The sequence below is a fragment of the Nelumbo lutea genome, chromosome 1 (assembly GCF_056320005.1).
Source record: "Nelumbo lutea isolate HS-2025 chromosome 1, American lotus-T2T, whole genome shotgun sequence".
NCBI lineage: Eukaryota > Viridiplantae > Streptophyta > Magnoliopsida > Proteales > Nelumbonaceae > Nelumbo > Nelumbo lutea.
In genome coordinates, this window is record NC_142684.1 from 93,849,420 (window position 1) to 93,868,338 (window position 18,919).

General features: G+C 41.0%; 1 protein-coding gene and 1 pseudogene across 2 annotated transcripts; one reads left to right on the forward strand and one right to left on the reverse strand.

Annotated features, from left to right (window-relative positions):
• The first annotated feature begins 462 nt into the window (after positions 1-462).
• ATRZ-1A (RNA-binding (RRM/RBD/RNP motifs) family protein with retrovirus zinc finger-like domain-containing protein) lies at positions 463-4,808 on the forward strand. The gene is made up of 4 exons (XM_088966298.1): positions 463-622; positions 2,485-2,620; positions 3,890-4,448; positions 4,535-4,808. The coding sequence occupies exons 2-3, from the start codon at positions 2,510-2,512 to the stop codon at positions 4,427-4,429; spliced, it is 651 nt and encodes a 216-aa protein (XP_088822424.1). The 5' UTR covers positions 463-622; positions 2,485-2,509; the 3' UTR covers positions 4,430-4,448; positions 4,535-4,808.
• A 7,168-nt stretch (positions 4,809-11,976) lies between these two features.
• On the reverse strand, positions 11,977-13,544 carry LOC148876193 (U-box domain-containing protein 28 pseudogene; annotated as a pseudogene). Its single transcript, XR_016105616.1, has one exon. The product of XR_016105616.1 is annotated as a U-box domain-containing protein 28 pseudogene (transcript).
• Positions 13,545-18,919: the final 5,375 nt, after the last annotated feature.

The window sequence follows — 18,919 nt, forward strand, 5'->3', positions numbered from 1 at the left end:
ATCTGACAAGGGCCTCGGGACGAGTACACGAAGTGACTATAAGAGCCCCTGCCCCCCCGACAACGGAGGTATGCAAACTTTGCGCTATCTGGTATTACCTTGCTTTTGAAGGATTCTAACTTGAGCTTCGGAGCCTCTACACCGGGTTCCCCCCGGAGCTTTCTCATCTCTTCCGTTTCAGGATCGCTGCTACCCCGTTCGGAAGCAAGGCAGCGGACAACTAAGACCAGCCGAATCGCATTCCATCAATAGGTGTTAGGAGGGTGTTTCTGTAAAAAAACCCCAAAAAAACTGAAACTAGTCGTATCGTGCTATGCTAGTCGGTGGATTTGAAACAAACGACGTGGCCGCCTCCGATTGGGAGGGACAGAAAATTTTCTGTCTCCGGAGACAGGTGATGTGTGCTCGGACCACACAAGTGGCCACATCACAAGTGACTATACCGCGGGGTACCCAATCATTACTCAAGCACAATAAGTCAAAGGAATATTGAATTCCGATTAACATAGCAACCCTAATCCGATGCGAAACCCTCATTCTTCACTTTCCTTCACTTCTTCCCTAGAAGCATCTCGTCTCCAACGCTTCCACTGAAACCCTTGCACCTTGATTCTCACGTAAGGTAAGCGATATGTCTCTAAATCTTCTTCAACTTCTTTTTTATTTTCTCTTAGGTTTAGAATTTTGAATCAAGATTGCAGCAGGGAAGTTTAGGACTTTTTTCTAGCCGAACTGGTCAGGAACTAGACCCGAAAATAGGGTTTTTTACTTTTTTTTTTGTCTGTAATCATACCAGATTTGGTGTAATTGTAGTCTCTTTCTTGATGTCCAAGCATCGCCTTGGTGCTAACTTATCTTGAGATGCTAAAATGCCGAACTATCTCCTGCAAACCTTGATTTGAAATTTTGAATCACTGGATTAGTTAATATTTATATGCTAAATCTATTAGGTTCATATCTGGAATTTCGAGTCTGGTTGTGTGCATCTGTATGCATGCCATGTATTGATTAGTTTCATTCTCTTTCCTTTGTTGGCCAAGGAATTTGTATTTGGTGGTCTGTGGTCTTGGCTCAACAAGTGTTCGGTGAATCCGCTTCTTTGTTATCATGTCTCTTAGAATCTGATATTCTATCAGTATGGTATCGGGGTGCATCAGTGCGTCCATGTTGTTTTGAACTGTTTTTTTATTTTTTTTTATTTTGATAAATGTTGTTTTGAACTGTTTTTTTATTTTTTTTTTATTTTGATAAATGTTGTTTTGAACTGTTTTTGGCTAATATTTTACGGTCTCAGTATTGTTTGACTAATAACTTGAGGATCTTGTTGGCAATCATGTATGCATATTGGGCCAAAATCGAAACAAAATTTGTAGGAAATTTTCAAGTTTGCTTGGAGGAAACAATATTTCTGACTTTTCCTGGAACTTTTTTTTTTTTTTTTATACATAGAAATTATATGCTTCTATTTTACATGATGAAATGATTCTTATTTTTTATTTATATCCTGTTTTATGACTGGAATTATATGATTTTATGTGTAGTGCTCTGCTTTTATGTGATTCTTGTTTTAAAGGCATGCCTTCAAATTGGTCTCCTAGTTACCAAACCACTGGCCCTAGGATTTGGTGGTGAACTTGGGATATCTGTCTTTTGTGCAAATAAATAACAATTTTTTTTTTTACAGACAGGGCCAAGGAAATGTAATGGACAGGGTGTTGGAACTGAAATTGCCCTGGAAATTGAATTTGAGATGTCTTTGCAGCATATTCTTTTGTCTTTAGCACATACTAACATTTTTCTAACATTCCTAAAGACATCCCTAATGCTTATTTTATTCCTGAAAATACATTTTGTTCACCTCCTGGGGTCTTTTGACTAGCACTGTAAAATCTGGTTGCATTTCAAAATCTAGATGGTTTGGTTTGTAAACTGTAAAGATTTCAGTTATTATTTGTATGTGGATTCTAGAATTGGGCTGAATCATAGAATTGCTTGTAGAGTTTCACTTAGAATCCAAATCTGCCTTGGATTTTCATGTGAGTCCAATTATGAACAGAACAGATTCCGCAATGTTATCCAAATGGTCCTGTAGTCATTTAGATGCCCTTCCATTTTTTACTCTTTTTGATAGGTGTTCTGTACAATGTGTGCATCTTTGATATGTAGCTGCAAAATATATTTTCTATTTTGTAATGAAGAACATGCTGCTTATGCTTTACTACCAGCAGAACCAGACCAGTACTGTTATTCTTTTTTGGTAGGGAACTGTTATTATTAAATTTTTAGTCATTATTGTTATTAGTTTAGATTCCCTTTGATGACCACATCAAGAACTCTTTTTTTTTTTTTTGCTTTCTAATTCTTAATGTGCTTTTGCAATTGGAACAATAGAGATGATATTAATTCTAAAATACTGTTTGTTTGTTCACAGATGATGCTATCTTACATTCCCTCTTTTTTTTTTTTATTCTTCCCCTCTTTTAGGAATTACAGTTCAAGTAGTGAAAACATGTCTGAACCAGTTGAGTACCGTTGTTTCATTGGGGGTCTTTCATGGTCAACATCTGACAGGGGTTTGAAAGATGCATTTGAAAAGTTTGGCCATCTTGTTGAAGCAAAGGTAAATTGTTTGAGATATGTTAATACTGTTTCTTTTCCTTGTTTGTACAATATTCCTCCATTAAAGTCAGATTTTTAGTGGGGAATGCGGATGATATTTTTGTGCCCATTACCAATCTGCCCAAGTACCTGGTTAGGTCTTGGGTTGGCTGTCCCAAGTTGGTTTGGTTTGTGGTTGCTCTTTGGTTGGTCATTTTTTAGCCTAACCAAAGTGAGCCCATTTACTAAGGCATAGTTTGGAAAGAGTACAGATACAAATATGTACAGGGAAAATACATACAAAATAATACAAAAATACAAGGTTTTGCATTCTACATATTGTATTTGTACTCTTTTCGTACTGAGCCTAAGTGAAAAAAGGTGAAACCAGAATGAAAAAAAAGGACATCATCTTTGCATTCTTTAGGTTTAAGGAACAACATTGAGTATGATTCAACATGTTTTCACTTGCGTTATATAATGTTAGAAGGTGTGGTGTAGACCTTGTGGAGTGGTGGATGGGATTTGTTGAGCTGACTCTAGATAGTTGAGACTAGGTATATTGAGAATAGTTGAGTATACTTTTACACCTAGTGTTAGGAATACATCTAATTAAGTGCTTTTATTATCTTGTCCTATTATTTTTCTTTCATTCATGACTATATGGAATGCAACATCTGTTCATTGTTATTCCCAATCTTAGATTACCTGAGTGGGGCAAACAGTTTGAATTCTCCTTTGTTCTATTATAAGGAGATAATGTTCTGTTAATAAATGAGCTAATATATTTTCACATTACCTGGAGTAGGATTCTGTTTGACTTTACTCTTGTCCTTTAAACACCTTCAACTTGAACAAAATCACTTATTGATGCATTTGTTGGTTTCCTTTTACATGGCCAAATCATCATCATAAGTCAATGTTCCCTCATTTTTTCCTCGTTGGTACTGCCCCTAGTTCATTAAATCACATGGTGAAAAGAACTTTCTGCAACTTGTCATAATATTACACCAGCCATCCTCCGAAGTGCATTCTAGCTCCCATGTGTCATGCTACCATAGGCTGGCTTCTTTTTCAATAAAAAGATGAGTGCTGAACTTGCATTTCTATCTTGTTTCCTAGCAGGTAGAATCAATAAAATTGTTCAAAGTCTTTTGGACACAGATTGGAACTTATTATAATTATATGTGTAATGTATTAGACAGTTCTTGAATCTAGTGTTATATACACTTACAATTAGCTATTCCTTGTAGCATATGAGGAGTCATTGATGTTATCTGCTTTAGTTTAGGTGGTTGTGGACAGGTTTTCTGGTCGTTCTCGTGGATTTGGATTTGTCACTTTTGATGACAAGAAAGCAATGGAAGATGCAATAGAAGCTATGAACGGTATGGATCTGGATGGGCGAAATATTACAGTGGATAAAGCCCAGCCTCATCAAGGCTCTGGTAGAGATCGTGATGGGGACCGCGACCATGATCGTGGGTATGATCGTGACCGTGACCGTGGTCGTGATCGTGGCCGTAATCGTGACTTTGGTGGTGGACGCGGATCCAGTGGTGGGGAGTGTTTCAAATGTGGAAAGCCTGGGCACTTTGCCAGGGAGTGTCCATCTGGTGATGGGGCAAGAGGGGGCAGGTATGGTGGGGGCAATGATAGATACAGTGGCGGTGGTGGTGGTAACAGCCGCTATGGACCTGATCGTAATGGGGATCGTTACAGTGGACGCAACAGGGATGGTGGTGGTCGTGGGGGACCAGGAGGTGACCGATACAATCGTGACCGTTCTGGTCCATATGAGCGCCCTGGCCAAGGAGGCTTTCGTTCTTGAGAAAAGTTCTATTTTGTAGGTATGTAAATTCTACTGTTTTCTGCCAAACGTCAATTATTTTGGGTGTTGACTGTTGATCCGGTTAAATTTTGTGTGATATCACAGCTGAAGAACCAGTGAAGATGCTGATAGGATAAGCAAAAGAGTTCAGAATACACCTTTTTGCGGGAGTCTTCCTCATACCTGGGTTGATCAATCTTAGCCGCTCTCACATTTGCAAGTGTGGAACTTGGCAGGAAAATGTGGTTGAAATGTTTTGAGTTCTGTTGGATGCTGAGTACAATGTTTTGATCAGATGGGGTCTTATCTTTCTTGACATACATCTCGAATTTGGTCTTATACTGTTTGAATGCCATTATTGCTGCTGGATTCTGGATGATTTGCTTGCATGGTTAATTTCAATTCTGGGTTCTCACTCTGGTAGTATGGATATCTGGAAGACTGATGGTGATAACTGCTCAGTTTGTTGGTATCTGATTCTGCTGAAACTTTTTTGAGGCTGGCTACCCTGAGGAGTCTGTTACTTCTCATCTGTGAGTAGAGGTGACATTAGAATAACTACCGTCCATTTTTAATTCTCTTCTCCAACACTTCCTTGAGAGGAGGAATCTGGGTAATCTTTACTCTTGTAGCCAATTTGTTTCATTATCCATTGAAACATTTTTAACCATGTTGACCTTTTGGCAGGCTACAATTTGGCCTTTTATGGTCTTTTTGGATGCATGCATGGGTTTCTTTGTCATAATCATGCGCTTATGAGACACGGCTTTTGCATTTTAAAATTGTGAAAGCTTTTGGGCAAGATCAACAAGCTCTCTGCAATTTTAACAAGCCACAGTAGTCTCAAGCGTTGGCGCATTGATGGAAGGAGTTTCATTGTTCATAATCATGCTCCAGCTTGTTTGCAAGCTTTACAAAGAGGTTCAGGAACCGTTGGTCATTGGTCTTATCATGGTTCTTTTTTGTTAGTATTGCCTTTCCTGGGAGGAATATTGATGTTGCTCATATCGTTCCAAATACCTTTATGAGATTTTATGCCTTCAACCTGAGAAGTCCAGACCAGAGGCACTCTCATGTCCAAGTTACAGTTCTAATGTCCTTTCCATTCACTACGAGGATTGACCAGAGGCACTGTTTCTCATGTCCAAGTTACAGTTCTAATGTCCTTTCTCAGTACGAGGACTGAATTGATAATTCCACTTCCCATATGTTTCTGAAAAGGCGAAGTGCCTTCTTGGAGGGCAAAAAACTTGTTCAAGATAAATGCTGGGCGGGAGTTAATAGATTTTCGTGTGCAGGAAAAGTCTTCTCTGGCACAAAATACAAATCTTGCTCTCCATTGGGCTTCTTTTTATTCATTTTTTCCATTTTTTATTTTATTTCTTTCACATCTTAAACTTCCTTTTTCTCCTTACCCGTATAAGACGATTGTATTGGGTTTGGGAATTATGCTGTTCGAGTGTCGGAGATGTTTTATTCTTGCCTTTTTTTATTGGTAGACATTGTTCTTGCCTGTTGTCGTCAGTATTCCCATCAATATGTTTCTTCTGCTCTGGAATATCATTTATTCCATGACTAAGGTTCTACTTAGCATTTGTGCTTTTTTTCATGGAATGTTACTTGGGCATCAATCGAGAAACCCATGATTTGATTTGAAACGGTAATGAAACATAATCGTGTTTTCTGGCCCGTAGCTTTTATCTGTGCTTACATTGATTCATGGTTCTTAATAATCTTTTGGTTATGTTTTCCTTTGATGGGGCTCATAATCTTTAATTGTCTCTTTTTCTTTTTCCCTGCCTTCCCTTTCTGTTTCTTTTTTTTTTTTTTTGATCCAGGTGTGCTTGTGCATCATGTTGTTATGGGTATTAGTTGTCCAATTTGGTGCTGATCCAGATCCACTGATTTTGCTGTAATAATGTTTGATAAATGGTTCCATGGTTGCTATACATGTAGGTTGATTCTACTCATCTTTAGCCTTGGTTCCTAAAAGATCGACTGATTTCTTTTTCCCATGGAGGCAGCTCACTTTTAAGCCTAAAGGTTCGAGTGGTTTTTGGTTTTTGAAAATCTATGGTTTCAATCAAAGTATCTAGCACAACATAACTTGGCCCTGTAAATTGATTCATGTTGGTTTTTGGTAATGAACCCTTAAATGCTCCCTAAAGTGATGGTTACGTATTTACATCTGAGGGGCAGATCCATGGTGAGACAAATCTTAGGAGGGTTTTACCTTTTATTGAGCTGCTTTGAAGAAGCTACTTAAAGTAAGCTTCAACAGAAAGGCTTTCATGACTGAACAAAGTATGTCCGGGTTCTTCACCAAACAAAGTATGTTGGGGTCCACCTTCCAATGCCAGAAGCCACTCTGAAAGCCCGCCCCAAATGTGCACAAAGATGTTTTGGACCTTTTGGTGTATAATAAAACGCACAGTAATTTAATATACTTTTAAACACGTTGAGTACCTCTGGACACCACATAATATATCCGAAAGTGGAAATTCCCTCTTTAACTAGTGATGTAAATAAACGTTTTAAGTGAAGCCTGTCCAAGTGTCCAACCAAACATGATTTTGGACTTTTAGTATAGTTTATAGCGCGCTTATATGGAATGTAAACAGGAATTCAACACCATGAAATTCATCTGTAGAAAAAAAAAAAAACAAATAGTGCGGATGAACCCACACTAATTTACTGTAGGTAGAAATTCATCCATAGAAAAAACAATTTATTTAATTTTATAAAGCTATTTTAATATTCATTGTTTTATATTTAAGACTTGAGAAATAACAAAAAATGCTGAACAATGGTTATTTATTCTTATTTAGTTCTCTTACAAGAACATCACAAGGAGATTCTTGATACGTAGTTGAGATGGTTACCGCTGAGATGCTGTAGGCTCTTAATGGTATGGCCAATTGACTTCACTTAATGGTGTACACCCTGTTCTGTTAGCAGATTCTCTAACCTTTGAGCTCCAACTAACTAGATAATGTAAGCAAAACCAAGTTTGAAGAATGTTATGGAAGACAAGGAGAAAGATGAAGCCTAATGGGAGGCTGTCTGTGCATGCAGCAGATTTTGAAACCCTCAGATTTATGAAAGAGGTGATTGATTCATGCTACCAGAAATGGATTAATCCATTTTTCAGGTTTCAATCTGAGTGGTTGAAACTGGAAAGAGAAATCTGTCATCATGACTGCTAGTGATAAATCTAATTAAAACTAGGCCATTTTTATTGGATAATCAGACATTACAAGAAATGGCTAGTCTTTTGGGATAATGGACGTGGTTATCAGTCAATTCAAATAACTACCTTAATCCCACTCTTAGTCTAAACCAATGTGGAATGCTCAAATTTTGTAACTTCCTTAATCAAAACTGGAACCTAGTAGTAGTCAATCGCTCTCATGTGTTGAAAATCATTCAGGTTTTATTCTCTCGACTTGTCTTGAACGTAGGCATCACTAGGCTGGGGTGGGAGGTGTCAAGTCATTCTCATTCTTCTTGTTGTAGGTATCGTCGTTCCTTTCTCTTCTGTCTTCCAGATCATTTCTCTCTTTTTCTACGTCCATGGATTCGAATGCTGCTTTTTCAAACCTTGGGAGGACCCCCCAAGACACCTGCACTTATTCTGGTTGAGCTGTTGCTTTTGGTTTGCTCTTTGGTGATGGGTTGATTGGTTAGGTCATAGGTGCTTGCTTCCTCGGATTCTTATGGCACCAGTACATTTTGGCCCAGTCTAAGATTCCCGAGTCTGAGGACGCATCAGGCCCACCATTCAGCATCTTGATCTCAAGGCTGTCCATTCAACTTGAAGGCAAACCTTGCAGTTTAAGGGCCCGTTTGGGAGGGCATAACCTTGACGGAGTTGCTTTCACCGAGTCACCTTGAAGTAGCTATTTCACTGGAAAGTCGATTTTTTCACTGATGAAAGTGTGTTTGGGTCTTTCAGGTTTTTCACCAAACCTAATTTCTAGGTTTCTCACATTGGGCTCACCTTGCAAAGCCAGAAACTGCTGTTTGAAACAGTATTTTCAAACCATCGTTGACCCGAATGGTTGGACTGTTTGATTAAGGAACCGTCCAGGCAACTGGTTCCATTTCACCCTTAATGAAGTCCTTGGCCAAGAACCATTGATTTGGTCAGCGACCCGCTGACCAGGGCGATCAAACCATCGATCCATTCGACTTGTTCAATGGTTTTTGGCCTTTTTTTATTTTAATTTTTTAATTTTTTTTATATTAGAACTGACTGTCCGTTCAAACCACTGACCCGGAAACCAGTGGCCAAAATGGTTCCAGTTTTGGATCGGTAACCTTGGTGTGAAAGCCTTCCCTTCCCAAATGGGAACTAAGACTTTAGTTTTTAAGTACCCTTTGGCATAGTAATTACAAAAGAACTAAGTTTGTCATTTAGCTCTAATCCAGCTGATGGGTTTCTCCTTGTAAATGTTATAACTTTTTAATAACTAAGCAAATTTCACATAAAATCCATAATCCAAACATAGCCCACATTAATCTAATACAAAACTTTGGAAATATATAAAGCAGAAAAAAGCTGTCTTTGTCTTCACCACCAAAAGTGTTTTGGTTCCACTGCTTTTTTTCTTTAGGAATGAAAAGAGATTCATAGCCCAACAAGGGCTCCACATGTTCCTCCACACCAAACTTTGTGCATGTGGCTGGTCTCTTAACTGTGAAACATCAAACTGTTAAAGGAATTAGCCAATTCCACGAGCTCCATTTCCAAACTTGAGTGAAATTCAACATAATGGGGATTTGAAGTGTTCCGGCTGTACCTTTTTCTTTCTGCAGAATCAGGAATTCCTAGCTAGGGGATGCTTGAATGTGGACTAGCAATTCCATTTCCACCTCCCACAATAAGGACCAGATAGATCATTTGAATATAGTATCTCCACAGAAAACAAGAATCTATCCAACATCGGAATATGTATTAGACACGCATGCTTAGTCTGGGAATTTGAAGAGAGAATCCAATATCTTGGATTTCCACCAAATTGCAGCATGAACTTGCTCAGTGTTCAATCCAATTTGGTCTTCTACATATTTATTTTACTACCCAGAAGAGATAATTGATATCTTTGTTTGTTCAATCAAAGCAAATCATTCATCCATCCGTGCAAATTCCCTTTAATTAAGAATACAACTCAAATTGTAAATGCAAATTACGCAAAGGACATCCATCGTCTAGGAATTTGAAGGGAGAATCCTATCTTGGATTTTTACCAAATTCCACCAATGAACTTGCCCTGCATTCAGTCTCAACTACAGGGACACAATCCAGAGGATATCTTTGTTTGTTCAATCAAAGCAAATCATCCATCCATCCGTGCAACTTCATTAATTAAGAATACAACTCAAGTTGTAAATGCAAATTACACAGAAGACTTCCATGGTCTGGGAATTTGAAGAGAGAATCCCATCTGGGATTCTTATCAAATTCTACAAATGAATTTGGCCTCCATTCAGTTTGAATTACAGAGACACAATCCAGACGATATCTTCCTTTGTTCAATCAAAGCAAATAGTTCTTCCACCAGTCCATGCTTGCATGTTAATCAATACAAGTGAATTGCTGGCAAACCCCAAACATGAATTTTCAAGCCACCAACCGTGTCAATTAATCAATCAATTCCACTAATGGATTAACTAATGTAGTCAAACCTATACTCATGAGATCTTCCTTGGGAAGCGTATTAGACCAAATTGGATTGTTGGAACATAATAAAAAATTGGTGCATCAAATAATTCAATTTTAGTTTGAATACACTATTTGAACTTAATTAGCATTTCTTTTCCTTCTTTAGTAGATCGGATCATTGGGTTGATGGGGTAGGGCTAACTGGCTGACCCTTTTCCTTTTCAAGTTTGAGAATATTGCCAAAGTAGCTTCGCTTTAGTCCTTCAGGCCCAGCCCATCTCATACTTTGGAGAAACAACTTTTGGGGCCTAGTAGCCTCCCATTACTGAACTTTATGAGCCCAAGTAATGTTATCTTGTAGCTCTTCCTCTCTTGTCCAAATTCAATAATGTAACAGAAATGGACTAAACTTCTACCTTCAGTTCTAGCATTTGCCAATTGCCACCAAACAAATATTGTTCTGATATCTGAGAAATGTCTTGTCAACAAGAAATGAACAGGTGGGTCCTCCCCCTCATTGATGCTCGAATCCATCAAAACTCAAACTCAAAAGATAAACGGGGAAGTACAGATACATACGATGCAGAATTCTGAATTCCAGCCCTCTCCCCCAATAAACCACATTCACTGTCAGATTGCATTCACTGTCTGATCTGGGCTGATTAATCATTCTTCGAAAGATAAAAGCCTAATCAACCTCCTTGAAGCCCAAATGCACAAGCCCATCATCACACGTGGTGGGTAGGCCATACCTAGTAGTCTAGTACCAGCCAGCAATCTGCAATCCTTACATACACTACTGTTCAATCGGACCACTGACAAGTGACAACAAACAATAATATAATAATAATGAAAGAAAAGATCCACCATTCTTCTCCATTGCCATCACCAATCCAACCCACTTTTAAAATTCTGTGACAGCTCAAGGCTCAAAGCCCTTGTTCCTGAGTGCATTCCTTTTGGGGAGAAGAGGATAAAGGAAGCAGAAATAAAGAAAGCTAATTTCATGGCCAATGGAGACCAGTTTAGTGGGAGATAGCTATTCTTAATTCTGCCCTCTTAAATTTATTCTGCAACTCTATTATTTTAAGAATACTGAATTGGATTAAATTCCTAAACCAACGATTCATGTCTGATGATACAATTCTTTAATGAACAACTGATCAGATTACGCGGAAAACAAAGTGCTTCTGTCCCCTTCTCTCCCTCAATCTCGTGGTTTTCTTCCCTTTCCTCCAAGACCGTGCTCCCTCTTTTTCTGAGACTTTCTTTTATTTCATTCCGGGATCGACATAGTCAACGATCTCTCGTCGTTCAATCTTTCTGGAATCACCAATGGGACCATTGGGCCAATTTACAGAAACCCCATGAGGAATTACAGGCAACAAATATTTCGACAACTGCGGCAACTTGTCTCTCTGGCCATCTCCATTTCTTCTACCCAGAGTTTTCACACGATCCAAAAACAAAGACTAGAAATGGAAATTGAATCAGAATTCAGGAATCTATTTGCCCACTTAAGAAAAACACGTACTTGATTCAAATGCAAACAAAGGGAAATAATTTTCCGAATAAGGAATTCAACTATTGAAGCTATTCTTCTAAGAATGCGAGAGAGAGAGAGAGAGAGAGAGAGAGAGAGAGAGAGAGAGAATTCTGACAAATGGCGACAATATTGGAGAAAACCAATTTCTGTTCAGGGAAAAAAAATGAAATTTTATACAATCTGGGATACCCAATTCGAGAATCCATTTCTGAGAAAATGAATTCGAGGTTTAGTTCTGAAACCCATTTTGCTCAATCTAGTGTAATTGTTGAAAAAGGAAAAAAAAAAGAGTTTTATGTGCAGTATAAAAGAAGTAGAAGAAAGAAAAAAGAACAATTTGCTGCATAAAATTGAATCAATTCTTTGTATTTGTTAACAAAATTTCCTTTTGATTTACAGAGAATTTTGTTTTGTTTGTTTCCTCTCTCTCTCTCTCTCTCTAATTAGTGATTGATTTTGCTTTTGTTTTTTTCTCGTGGAATAATAGTCAGAAAGGCATGATATGTTTGGTTTTAGTATCATAGCTCGAAAGACACGATTTTGAGTTAACTCGAAAGATCTTGAGCAGGTCACCGGCCATCTGCCTGACTGACGGCGAACAATTGCTCTGCATCAACAGCAGTATCTTCGTCAACCCATTGCTCTTCGTTACCGCCTCCTGCGCCTTCTGGTCTCTGAACAGATGGCAGACGCCCCAGAGGATCATCACCGCGTGCTCCGTCGCCGTGTTCGATACTTTAAGCATTCTCTGTACAATCGTCGCTATACACGTTGGGTCCTCGCATAACGCCGTACGGCCCTCCGGACACGTCGAAACCATCTCCAGTAGCTTCAGAACTTTCTCGGCAAGAGAAACGCCGGTGTCTGAATGGGCTAACAACTTCGAGAGTACCTGAACGATTCCGAGCCGGACAAGCTGTAATCTGACTCGCCTAGGCATCGATACGGTGATCAAGCAAGATAATCCGGCCTCGATCGCAATCGAGTCCACCTCGGAAGTCATTAGACGGATTATCTCGGGCAACAACCCTTCCTTCTCGGCGATTAGAAGCTTGGATTCACCGGTAACGGCGATTGCCTCCAAAACCCTAGCGGACCCGATCCTCGAATCCAAGCTTCCTTTCTTTAAAACCAGAAGAATCGATGACAGAAAATATTTATTCCCTTTCAACGTTAATCTCATGAGTTGTTCTTTATCAGCGTAATCCATCAGAATGAGATCCAAAATCCTAACTACGTGTTCGAAGAGTTCAATCCCTACTACCTCTTCTCCACCATCGGCATTGCTTCCAAGAACACCGACGATGATCCGAACGAAACCGTCCATCTTCGCGAGAAAGGCTCGGTTCTCATTGGACTGCTTGGCGAAATCGACAAGCTTGGAGAAACAATCGAGACGGTTCTCGGTGTTGTCGTCGATGTTCTTGATCAAGATTCTAGCTTGCTCTTGAGTCAAAAGAGGGGAGGTCGCCGGAGAGGCGTCGGAGGAAGAGGAGGTGGTATTGGGGAGGTTGTCGGACCAGATCTGGATGAGACGGTGGAGGGTGTGGTTGGGAACAAAGTCCTTGCTCTGGAGGACTTGCATGGTGGCGGGACAAGTGTTGTTGCCGCTGTCGAGCCATTTCTGGATGCTGGAGCGGTCGTAGGTAACGCCGGTGGATAGGCTTACCGGAGATTTCATGACGTCGAGGGAAATGGGGCATTTGAAGAAGCTCGGAACGGTGACAAACAGATCGTTCTTCACCATCTTTTCCTTCTGCTTCGATGGATCAAATTTTCTTCTCTTTTGAGATCGCTTTTGAAAGCTAAGTGAGAGAGAGAGAGAGAGAGAGAGAGAGAGAGAGAGAAACGTAGAAGTGGGAGACGGGGGAGCGTGGCTTTTGAAGGTGGGGGAGAGAACGGGTCAAAATGTGAAGAAACGGTGTCACTTGACTCTAATAGTCTAATAGAGAGAGGTTAAGCAAGTCTTTGGTCAATGCAAGCGTGAAGGAGGAAACGTAGATGAGGGGGCACTGAGAAGACCGTTGAATTTCTCTCTCAAGAGAGAGAAGGAGAGAGAGAGTGGACCACCGGCGGGGTCGGTTGGTCAGTCGATTTCTTTCATGAGCTGCGAAGGCTGAGAAGGGTTTCTTTTTCGGCTTGCAGATGATCCATCAACCCAAAAGAGGTATTCGATCTGAAGTGGACCGGGTGAATCAGAGGATCCGGAAACAAGGGCAAGCAATAACCAAAATTGGGCATCTGGTTCAACTGCTAGACCCGCATTAGAAAAAATAGTAAATAATTCTAAATTATGATTTTAAAATTATTTAACATCAAAATAAATTAAAAGCAAAATTCAACCATGTTATAACAACTACTGAACTACTAACGCATATTTAGTATGTTGACCGAGTCAAATTTTTTTAGAAACAAGAATCTGAAAAATCGTTTTAGTTACTATTCCCGGCTCACACGATCCAAATCCGATGACAGTCTGAAAGCGGTCGTATCGTATGGGCCATGGGGGAATGGATATTGGGCTTGGATAAACAGGATGAAGCCACGTCAGGCTGGTGTGTTCTACATCCTAGTCTTGATTTCCAAAGTCCAAACAGCTGGCTTGAATTCTTACCCAGTGGCTGTTGCTGTCGCCGACCAGGGAATAGAGAATCACCATATTTCTTATTCAAACTATACGCGGCATTCCCAAATCACTGAAACACCCTCGTCAACTTCGTGTAATTACCATAATCCTTTGCAGCATTGCAGGATTGTAGATTTGTAGCGAATGAATGATCAAGGTTTATACGGACAATGTACTTTTCTCAGCTTTGCTCAACCATTTAGAGCAAGGAGGGTTAAAATTGAACTTTACAATTTAATTTTCTTATTGCTTTTCTGTAATGTTAGTTTCGAAAATTTCTTCCCTTTTTTAATACTAGTGTAGGAGTTGGTGTACAAATAAATATTAATTATACAGCATGATATCAAGGCTTTAAAAAGAGTAGCGGAGGCCTAATGAGTAATGGCTCAAAAAGGTGAGGCGACAATAGAAACTCAAAAATTAATAAAAAAATAATTAAAATTTATAAGTGGTTAAAATAATATATAAAATACCAACTTGGAATGATGGAATGTAAAAACTCCATAAAATCAAAGTTTATATTTAATAAGTTGTATTAAATAAAATAATAGCTAATCAACTAATAATTATAAATATTTTTTTTCATTTCAAGTTTCAAAATACAAGGTTGTAACAATTAGGAAGAAAAGAAAAGAAACAATTTAATTGATTCGATCTATACAAAAAATCAATAAAAGAAAATAAATCCATTAGAAAAAGAAAACATAAAATTATCAAACCTCGGATGCTAGACTTGGAATAATAAGAAAAAAAATCTCACTTAATCTATTCAATAGAAACTAAGAAGTTGATTGTCCTTTTTGAATCGAGTTAAAAATGGAGAAACTAATATAACTTGATTTGTCCTTTTGTTTTTTTACTATTTTTTATTGGGCATGTGATTCTTCCATATATTTTGAACCATAAAAAAATGTATAATATATATTATGCCTTTTTTTGCCTCATTCTAACAAAAGCTTAAGCCTCACAACATACAAAGGTATGACACAAGGCTTAAGCCTTTAAAAACAATGCATGATATTTAATTTAATGTTTATGAACTACATGAAACCTGATGCCGTGTAATCTGGCCACTCATAGCTAGAGGACACTTGGCTCCTAACTGGCGACGGATGGTACCTGAGAAGAGAAAGGTGAAGGGTTCCTGGGGAGCTTGCCCGGTGGGAATACTCCAATGCTTAAGTTAGAATACTCGAGAGAGCTGTAAAGAATGCAAAGAGAGCCAAGAGTGCCGATAGTGCTAGATTAGTAAAATTCTAGACACCTTCGCCCCTTCGCCCTTGGGGCCTTTAAATGCAGACGTTCTTGTCAAATCGGGCATAACCACCATTGGCCCTCTGTGCATCCGTTAATTGCCAGGTCTGCACAGGTAACTGTTGCAGAGTATTGCCCAATCGGATGAGAGACACAACCCGGAAAGGATAGACACGCCACCACCTTTCGAGAGACGTGGGTGCAGTCTGCTGGGTTGGCAGGGACAGCGCCGTCAGTCAGGTGACGTGATGCAGTCTGACAGGTACGGTCTCATCAGATAAGAAACTTCCTAAGAACGCCGCGTCGCTTAACAGCTAGCTGCTTTTTAGCGAGCTACCCCATAGTGAGCTGCCTTGTAGCAAGCTATCCCATAGCGAGCTGCCTTGTAGCGAGCTTCTGGATGTGTCCTGAGGTGATTCTGCCTGAGGTTGCCTTTGGGGCAGTCTTCTTGCCTAAGTATTGGAGCGAGCTTATTCTCTCAGCTTGCGAGCTGGGATAGACTTGGCTTGGAGTATTCCCTTTCCACACACTGGGGTCCTTGAGCTTGCGTTGTAGTGAGCTCATTCCGTCGCGAGCTGTAATGTAGCGAGCTATCCTGTGAGGACCTTAACGAGCTCGTTACTCAGTCATAGCCAGGCTGTCATGCTGTGCTGTTGCTTATGTTGAATCACGTCCACACGTTGCCTTCTTAGGAGGTTGGGTCAAATCACCCTCCATCAATTGCCCCCCACTCCTTGGGCTAAGGATTCTACCCTAGCATGAGGAGTTCATGGAGTGTGACGGGTGGATTTGACCCAAAATTCAAACTTGATTGACCGATTGCATTAAATACACACGTGGATATCAAGCAATTTTTGGACTTTTTGAATGCCAAAAAGCATGCCAAAATGACTCTCACCTCCGGAAGTCGTGCAGCTGGCATTACCTTAATCATGGAAGACGTGCAACCAGTCACATTTCGGTTTCAAAAGACGTGCGGTCAGCTTGACTGCGAACCGTCAGATTTGCCTTGCTTTGAGCCGTCGATTTGTAGGCACAATGGCTATAAATGGGAGGGCCCCAGGCCTCATTTACTTTATGTCAACTTGCCTTGCCTTCGGATCCTGAGGTCGTGCCTTCACCTAGCAGCTCGAGCTCTTCTCCTGTTCACACTGTCTTTTCGGTTCAACTTTTTCTTGGTGAGTTTTATCGTTTTGTTAGCAATGTCAGGGTAACCGTACAATGTCTTTCCCCAGGGCGGTAACCGAGATGACGCCCCTTCGAGCTCAGGGAGAGCTTGGGGGCAGGCTCCGGAGGCTCGGGAGGCCTTTGACGAAATGGCTTCCACCTCCCAGGGTAGGGAGCTGGACAACTTTGGTCCTTCCTCCATGTTGATGGAGAGACTCAAGACCTTGGTCCTTCAATTCAACCTTCCTAGAAACCTTATCTATAGTCTCCCATCCGGTGACTATCGTTGGGAACACGGTCACAATGAGATCGTGATCTTCCAGGAACAACTCATCGCTGGCCTTCATCTTCCTCTACATCCTCTGATAGTGGAGGTTTTAAATCACTTTAACGTTACTATAGACCGGCTTCACCCCAACTCAATCTGAATATAGTTGGGACAATTTCTTTATTTTATGAATACTGTCTTCCTCTTCTCCACCATCATTTCTATCAAAAATGCTTTCCCTAGAGCACCTCCAGAAAGACGTTCCTATTATTTTTCTCTCCATCCCGGCTTCAAGCTCCTGCACAAGCAACCGAACAGGATCCCGACCTGGAAGCGAGACTATTTTGTAGTTTGCAACCCTAAAGGGTGGCCCTTCCCAACCCACTGAAGGGCCGCCATCTAGGATTCGGTTGTTGACTTGGATCTAAAAGTTCGGGAAATGCTGCAATCCTGAGTAGCGGTTGGCTTCCATTGGTCGGACTACTTGATTGAGGACAAGCTCGCGCAGGCCGACCTGAGCCACGATAGGCTGCCTTTTAGGTTGCGCAATGCTTTGTGATTTTTTTTTTGCTGGACTAATGCCTTGTGATTTTTGGCAGCTAACATGTCTGGTGTAGATGTGCGTCGCCTTCTGTCAAGCAACCAAAAGTGTAGGGCGAAGAGGTCGCGCCCTGACCGAGCTTCCACTTCTGGGAGTGTTGAGTTCGAGGCTACTGATCTAGCCTTCGTTCCACCACCGCCTGAGGTCCCACCGGTCCCGTTCGAGAGAGTAGCCACGAAAGGTGGTGGAAAAGAATGTGAGGTCCCGACGCAAGGGCAGTACCCTCCACCTGAGCAGTTCCACCCCTTCGTCTTCCAGTGGTTCCCTACCAGAGAGTGGGAAAGCGTCGCCGACTTCACCGTGGCTTCGCGAAGGAGCCGGAAGGCGGTCACCCATGAGAAGGTCGCCAGCTGGGGAGGGGTGGATGCCAAGCAGCTCGCCAGGCTAGCTTCCGCTCACTGCATGGTGGTAATTGACTGCTTTTTTCTTCTTTTCCCTTCTTCTCCTTCTTTTTTCTTTTTTGACCTCGGCCTTTTGCTGGCAGGTGAACTCCGCCATTTACGCAATGGCCCTCTAGATCAACATCCACTCCAGTGATACTCTCGCTCAGAGGTCAACCGTGCAGAAGTTCCAAGGCGAGATTGTCGGGCCCGAGGTGAAGTCCTTCAAGCTCGAAAGGGGAGCGAGGCCCAGGAGCTGCTCGTCTGGGACCAGGAAGCACAAATCGCCCGACTATCCGAGGAGAGCGCTTGCTACCGGGAGGAGTAGTTGAGGGTGATAGCAGAGAGGGAGCTCCTTCTCTAGCAGGTCCAAGACTTGGAGTCCACGTTTTAGGATCGGACTCAGAACTTCGACGCCATGGTGGAGGCTAAGTGAGCTAAGGCGGTGTGGGACTTCAAGGACTCCCAGGAGTACCATGACCTCCAGGTGGAGTACGACTCGAGCTCCTACCATTCTGGATTCAAACTTTGTCGCTGGCTAGTTCGGAAGAAGTTCTCCGGGCTCAACCTTGAGGGCATAACGATGAAGGGTCTGGATCCAAAGATGACGGACTTGACGAAGGAGGAGGAACCTGGCTCTCTGGAGGACAATGAGGACGTGGAGGCGGCGGATCCTTGAGGCTGGTTGCTCTTGTTTTTCTTTCTTCTTGGATGTATTCTGAAGTGGTTGTTCCTGGGTGTCTGAACCTGGTTTTAAATATTTCTTCTTTTGATGAACTCTCTCGGGCTGTTAGGCCCTGCTTTTTATTTGTTTTCTGATGAACTTCTCTCGGGCTGTTAGGCCCGTTTTTTTTTTATTATTTGTAAGTACTAGTAGTTTTTATTTTTTCCTGCGAAGTGTTGTGTGCTCTTTACTTTCTGCCAAAGCAACTTTACTCGAGCTGTTAGAGCTACATACAGGAAGTAGGATCTTTCAGTAGTTG

Coding starts and splice junctions, on each gene's coding strand:
- ATRZ-1A (XM_088966298.1), top strand. CDS start 2,510: ATGTCTGAACCAGTTGAGTACCGTTGTTTCATTGGGGGTCTTTCATGG. Junction 2,621..3,889: donor GCCATCTTGTTGAAGCAAAG/GTAAATTGTTTG, acceptor GCTTTAGTTTAG/GTGGTTGTGGACAGGTTTTC.